This window comes from Micropterus salmoides, unplaced genomic scaffold (genome assembly GCF_014851395.1).
Source record: "Micropterus salmoides isolate LMB-PRFRI ecotype aquatic unplaced genomic scaffold, ASM1485139v1 Ms_hic_scaffold_22, whole genome shotgun sequence".
In the NCBI taxonomy this organism is placed as follows: domain Eukaryota; kingdom Metazoa; phylum Chordata; class Actinopteri; order Centrarchiformes; family Centrarchidae; genus Micropterus; species Micropterus salmoides.
This window is the reverse complement of record NW_024041373.1, coordinates 18,671,078-18,678,453: the sequence shown is the minus strand read 5'-3', so window position 1 is coordinate 18,678,453 and position 7,376 is coordinate 18,671,078. Positions and strand designations below refer to the sequence as shown.

The 7,376-nt window shown below is 38.0% G+C and overlaps 1 protein-coding gene across 1 annotated transcript; it reads left to right on the top strand.

The window, feature by feature from the left end:
* Positions 1–348: 348 nt before the first annotated feature.
* Positions 349–7,301, top strand: LOC119917540 (indoleamine 2,3-dioxygenase 2-like). The gene is made up of 10 exons (XM_038737904.1): positions 349–521; positions 1,266–1,361; positions 1,465–1,584; positions 2,347–2,465; positions 3,303–3,317; positions 3,433–3,532; positions 3,706–3,823; positions 4,620–4,671; positions 4,849–4,997; positions 5,164–7,301. The coding sequence occupies exons 1-10, from the start codon at positions 432–434 to the stop codon at positions 5,538–5,540; spliced, it is 1,236 nt and encodes a 411-aa protein (XP_038593832.1). The 5' UTR covers positions 349–431; the 3' UTR covers positions 5,541–7,301.
* The last annotated feature ends 75 nt before the right edge of the window (positions 7,302–7,376 follow it).

Sequence of the window (7,376 nt, the reverse complement as noted above, 5' to 3'; positions counted from 1 at the left end):
AAAATGTTTTACAGTGGTGAGGAATCAACATAAGCAGTTCTTTTTTCAATAGTTCATTGCAGTACCTTGAGTTTGGACACAACAGTTATGTGCATTATTAAATCTTTTCCTATTAGTCTCAATAATTGGCTCAAATATAATAATATATATAAGGTTAAGTCATGTAAACTTGATATAAACATAATATCTAACTATTTTGTTATTGCTTCATGTACAAAACAGAGAATGTCTGCTTTGCTCTGTGAACTCCTGACATTGGAGCACAAGAAACCTGATTGGCTCTTTGCTGTTGAGAGTGTGAAAAGGGGATGTGACAGAGGTAGTAAAAGCAGGCTCAGAACAAGTTCAACAATTAATATCTGTGTGTCAGACGCACAGAGCGATTCTCCTCTCATAGCCAAACTACTGCAGTAGAGTACAAGGCAGAACATATGGAGACTAAGTGCAAAAAAACACTGCAGGCAGACTTTGATATGTTTGATATTTCTGAGGAGCTGGGATTTATCCTTGAAGAGCCACTGGTAAGTACTATTGACATCTTTTCTTTTCTCATTCAACAGACATACCCTGTATGTATTTTTTTTTAAGTCAAAACAGATCTGAAACAAAGCAAGACTGTATATATTGTACAGACAGATACATTTTTGGTCACCATTAACTCTTTATCTATTGTCTTTGTTTGTGTATTTGGTCAGCAGCACACACAGTCCCCCTGGACTAAAACAGATAATTATGCTTGTTTTTGAGTAAGGTTTTAGAAGGTTATTGATCCAAATATTGATCCTTTCAAAATAATAATAATTTTAAAAACACTGCGTTAATTTGCGATAAAATAATTGTTAATTAATTAATGCGTTAACGCGTCCAGCCCTATTAATTACACTTAAAATGTCAAATTGGATATTCTTGTCAGAATTTATTAGAAATAAAATATGGCTCAAATTTGAGATGTTTATACAGTGGAAAGTCAAAGGCCTATGAGAATGATGGATTCATAAACATGCAAAACTTACATATCAGCATTGATGAATTGAATTAAACACTGGCATTAAAAATAGCCTGCTTATCTGTTTATACAGTGATTTCCCATCTGGGCATCCCTGGGTTTTCTGCTTAGCAAATTTTCTACTGCATCCTTTTTAAATTGCTTTCTCTCTCTGATTGATAGCTCCAGTCATTTGCTGACATGCAGGTCAGGCTCCATGGTAAACATGAGCTGACGATGTTACTGATTACACTCTAAAATTATTCCTATTATTGTCTAGACTAACCTTCCAGACTATTATCGTGTGTGGTTGGACCTGGCAAATAATATCACACATCTGATAGAGTCACGTAAACTACGGGATCTGGTTCATAAGGTGAGAACGAGCAAAACTTTCCTAATGCATGTAGTAAGTGCAGTCACAGTTGAGAACCCATGATTGTAAATGTGGACATACGTAAAATCTGATCCTAATCCAGATGCCGGTCTTGAGTCCCCATCTCTTGAATAACCATCGGGAGCTCAGGCTGGCTCACCTAGCACTGGGATTCATCAGCATGGGATATGTATGGCAGGAAGGACAACATGCACCTGCCCAGGTAAAACACAACAGTGCAGTAGAATGAGCAACGGTAAAAAAAAGATATGTATTTCAATCAAAGGTGTGCTGCAATGTGACACATAACACAAGACTATCTCCAGCTATGCTATTTACTAAATGTCAACATGCCAAAATGCTGCTGTTTAGAAAGTACACTGTTTACCATGGTAACCATCTTACATTTGTTAATTAACATTAAAAAGAAAGTATAGCTGATGCAAATGTCATTCATTTTGCAGGTGTTTGGTCATAAAAGTATTGGAAAAAATAAACTTTTGATGGTACTAGAGGAAAAGTCAGGGGGGATCATTAAAGTGCAATAAATATAATTCATCCTGAGGGAGACACGGATGTTTGAACTGAATTTAATGGCAATCCATCCAGTAGTTAAAACTACAAATGTGAATCTCATGGTGGAGCTACAGGAAATGTCTGGGCATCACCAAGTCATTAGAATACATTGTGTGGAAACCATGAATGTCCGTACTAAATATTGTACCAATAGATGTTGAGATATTTTTGTTATTGAAAACTTTGAACAACTATACAACTATAAAATCAAAGTCAGGGTAATTTTTAAAGTCGGTTGGATTCATCCGTTGGGCACCTCAGGATATTTCAGTCTGGACCAAAAGTTGTGGACAGACCAACAGCCATTTCCATTCCTAACGCCATACCGCTAGTATGGCACAGAAACCTCAGAAAGTTCTGAATGGCAGCATGACTGGATTGAAACTTTAATATCATGGTTGTTTGACAGATTCTCCCAAAAGCCCTCGCCTGGCCGTATTGGCTGGTATCCCGCAGGCTTGGCCTTCCTCCCATCCTGACGTATGCAGATTCAGTTTTAGCCAACTGGAAATTAAGGGATCCCACAGGGTGAGTAAGTAGTAGTTGCCTTAGGGCTGTGTGATATGGCAAAAAATTCATATCCCGATATAGGTAATTTCATATCCCAATAACGATATATATCCTGATACAGAACTTTTTTTCGTAAATTCAAAGAAATATGGCATTTGTAATGTAACTAATGTTAGCTTAGGTTGTGGATTAGCAAATCGACGCTGCTTGCTGCTGCGAAGCTAACATGAGAGGACGAGATGGTCCCAGAGTCAGCACAGCAGCTCCACACAGCCACTCTCACAGCTCTCTTGCTGCTACAGCTTACATCACAACAACAGCATGTCTTGGTGAACTATAAAGTAAGCTGAATGTCTGTGGGCAAGTCATTTAACATTACCTGATTGACACGCACATCATGGCTGGAACTGCTGGATAGTGTCAGATTGTTCATTATATTTAATGCAATTTCTTCTCGCAACACAAGCACGTGTGGAAAAACAGACCGCGGTGAAGTTAGCTTCAAGTTTAATATTTGTTTTAAGTTGGACATTCAATAGATGTCGAATTCCAACGTAAAGCTAATTTCACCCTCACCAAAATATTACGGTAAAGTGTGGAATTTGTGACACATGCTATAAAAGATAATTGTATAATTGCACAATTTTAAACAATAGATATTTTTCTATTGTTAAATGATAGATATTGTCATATTGCACAGCCCTAAATTGCCTTATTTAATGTCCTGACTTCATACCCACACTTCACAATCACTAATTCATTATAATGGTGTAGTAACGTTACTCACATAGAACAAATAGCTAGGTATTTTTTTGTCCACTGAAAACACCTAATTCTGTTTTATTTTCATTTTAGGGAAATGGAAAGTGGGTGAGTAGTTGTAGCTGTTTTGAATTTCTCAATTGCACGTTTCCATGACTTTCGTAGTGTGATACTCATGTGATGTTGAGCTCATATGTTTTCAAAACATCATTTTCAAAAATAGGAACATGGACTTGATATTTTCCTTTCCTGGTGGTGAGACGTGCAGGGGATTTTTCATAGTGTCATTGTTGGTCGAGATGGCTGCCAGTTCAGGCATAACGGTTGGTATTTGCCTCTATTACTCTTCCTCTTTTTCATGTTAACTCTATCTGAACCTCAGCTTGATGCTATCTATCCATCTCTCCCTTTCCTTTTTTGTGTCCCATCCACATACTGAATGTGTCTTCATCCCTTGCCTCTTAGTGATGGATTTTAAACTTTCAACTCTAACCAGGGGGCTCTGGAGGTGATGCATGCTATGAAAACCTCAGACCTAATCAACATACAGAAAGGTCTTGTCAAAGTAACTCTGTCCTTGAAGAAGATGAAGGAAACTTTCAAACTCATTCACAGTAAGTTTTAGATTAAAGGTCCCATGTTATGCTCATTTTCAGGTTCACACTACAATTTGTCTACCAGAAAATGTTTCCATGCTTTAATGTTCAAAAAACACATTTTTCTCAACCTGTGCATTGCTGCAGTACCTCTACTCATCCTCTCCATTTTAGTGCCTGTCTCTTTAAGGCCCTTCTCCCCAAAAAGCCAACTTTCTTCTAGAGACTGAATTGAGTTTGTTTGAGTCACTAACTAAAGAGAGTTGGAGAGTCGGCTCTGGTTTAGCCCTCCACTAACTTGAATGGGATACAAAAATTTAATCTTCTAGACTTTCCAAATGGAGGACATCGGAGGGAACACCAGAAAGTATTTAAAAATACTTTAAAAATACTTTCTACAAGATATACTAAACAGCCTTCAGTTGTAGCTCAGCAAAGCAATGACCACTTGGTGTCGTATTATTACGTTAACACAATATCAAAAAAAGGTTGGACCAGGAGAGCCTTGCTTGTTTGCGGCATGAATACTGGGTCCGGCAGGTCTGTGCTTGTTGACGGTTCGTTAAAAGGCACAGTTTCTGAATACAGGTTGTGTGCATTTCTCTGTGTATTGAGTGTTTTGAAACAGTCTTAGACTTTCTTGAATTTCAAAAGAGACATGGAAATCTCACTTTTTACAATATGGTACCTTCAAAACTTTACTTTGTAAAATTAAACCTAGCCCAGTCTGAATTAAATCAACTTACATGCTGAGCCTTTTATAAAGGAAGAGAAATTCAAGGTGATTACAATAACGAATGTCTGCTCTTTGCAGATCATGTAGATCCAACTGTGTTTCATGGAACATTGAGAATTTTTGTCTCGGGGTGAGTTTTAGAGCCGTTTTTATGTCCTGCGTTCTGAAGTTATTAAAGCTTTTAATATTTATCTCATCTGGTACTTTTCTCTATAGCCACACTGTATGTTTAACAAGATGTACAATGATTCTAATTGCATGTTCATGAAGGATTTATAGTACATGTATGTGGTTTGAACTGTTTTAGGTGGCGAGACAACCCCATGCTTCCAAGGGGGCTGTTGTATGAAGGTGTAAGCAATGAGCCAATTTTCTTATCAGGTGGAAGTGCAGCCCAGAGTTCAGCTATTCAGTGCTTTGATGCTTTGCTGTGCACCCAGCACGAGGATGAGACAGGTAAAGATGCATTTCCTTCAACCTTTGGCCCCCTCAGATGTTTCTCATAAATAAATCTGTTTGTGCAGTCAGGTGATTGCTGTGATGGATTTTTTTCCCCCAGAAAATAGTTATTTTCTTTCTTTCTTTCTTTCTTTCTTTTCTGTTCCCTTCATTCACTATTTAGGAACCTTCCTGGCACGCATGAGGGATTACATGCCTCCTGCCCACCGTCAGTTGATAGAAACTTTGTCTGTCTGTCCATCTCTACGAGATTTCATCTTGGCCCACTCTAGCTCTGATCTTTGCCAGGCCTATAACTCCTGTGTCTCAGCGCTGGTGGATTTACGGAACTACCACATACATACTGTGGCCAAGTACGTTGTTGTGCCCGGCAATCATGCCCATGGCATGGGCTGCCCACTCAGAGGTGTGGGCACTGCACTGAATGCCACAGGGACCGGCGGATCCAGCCTCATGGTCTTCCTCAAAAGTGTTCGGAACACTACCCAAAAAGCACTGATCCAAGAGAGGTCATCTGCATCAAGAAAAACTGAAATGTAATTTATAGCATATATTATAAAATGTGCAATATCCAACACATGCACTATACTCTTGAGGTTGTATTTAAAAAAGGTACAAAAAATAATTATCACCCAATATCCCCTTCACTATTCTAATCATGTATTTGCCATCATAATGAATTCTTACTTATGTAATGTCTTTGTGCTTGGTAAATGTTTAGGGTACTCCTCAGTAACCATGACCCTTACATCAATCCTAGGATAAGAGCAATATAAAACCAACTAAAAATGTTGTTTTTGCTAGAAATGTACTTGAGGGTGTGGTCAGTACATTGTGACATCATTGTTGGGTGTGGTTAAACAGACTCCAAACGTTGAACCAGAAAGAGCAGTAAAACACAGCTTTTCTGCCGGGGATTAAATTAGAGAAAACCTTAGAAAGAGACATTTATGTTATGTTATGTTTTTGCTTGGCAATAACTACTGTCATACTTTGCATGCCCATTTCTGCCAGGGGAAAAATAGACAAAAAGTTATACATGATAAAAATGATGCTCATAGTAAGCCAAAATGATGAGATACTAAAATAAAATTATGAGAAAGTAAATTTTTGACTTACTGTCTCATGTTTTCTTTTTGTTTGGCAGAAATGGGCTCCCACACCATACAGTCCTTGATATCACAAAATAAACTGCACTTTACTTTGACATAATACTTTATGTAATCACATTATATGATTTTATATTATTATATTATTATATTTTACTGACCTTTCTACAGACAGCGGATATGCTTGGAGTTGCGTTTGAATTACTTTGGGTTTATCTGTATCCATAAAATAATGTTTAATTCACAAAACCCAAATGTATCTGTACACCACTAAATCTTACTATAACTGAAATAAATGATTTCAATAACATGGAACAACTTACATAATAGACGTATAGCGGCATAAATAATACCAAAAATGGAAGTAAAAAGCATTTTTCTAAACTGCATTTGATCAATAGACTAATTTGGCTTTTGTAAACAGAAACTGAAATGGGAACTTCTACGTGCTTCAGAGTAAGAAGCAGACGGCTGAGGAGGGCCAAATGTAGAGAACATGAGCTAAGGGAAAAAATTGAGGAAGGAAATGATGTAGGAATCAAATAATAGAGGACATTGGTAAAATAAAAGCTACAGTGAATCAGCTGAGGAGAATAAAAGAGACAGAAACAGCAGGGGTAATCATGGGAGAGGGTTCAATGTGGGATCAGGTCACTCAGTTTGATGGACTGCAACCTCCACTCGCTTCCCTTCTTGACTTGAAGGTTGTGTCTCTTCTTGCTACTGAGGACTAATCACATTAGGAGAGAGGAAAAGGAGCTCAACTGCACTGCTGCTGAGCCCTGGTCATGGTCCAACTCTGCTTCACTAAAGCACAAAAGATGTAAAATATGGATTGTTTGACTCCCAGTGAAAGTAGCTCTGACTGTAACTACACTCTGGACTGGTGTAGTTGTCTGCTGTCACATAGAGTTGTGAAGTGGGAGGGGCTGCTGGCTGTGGAAGTCAAATTTTTCTTTCAGCAATATCCTCTATGTTACTTAACATAGAAACATGGGACTCTCCTGGATAATCATCTTGAAATAATCAGGTTTATGTTATTTCACTAGTTTTAATTATTAAAGGAGCCTCAGCCACCTTTGCTATGGAGAAGAAGCTAGTCAGAAGCCAGTCAGGGGTGTGAACCAGATTGGTAGAGAATTCAAAACGCTTTGTCATTGTGACCACCAAAATTAAAAGTGAACTGATTTAAGTGGAAGTGATTTAAGTGATTGCAAAATCAGTTTTCTTAACACCGTAATCATTAGCTTCCTCCCGCTGTTAGCAG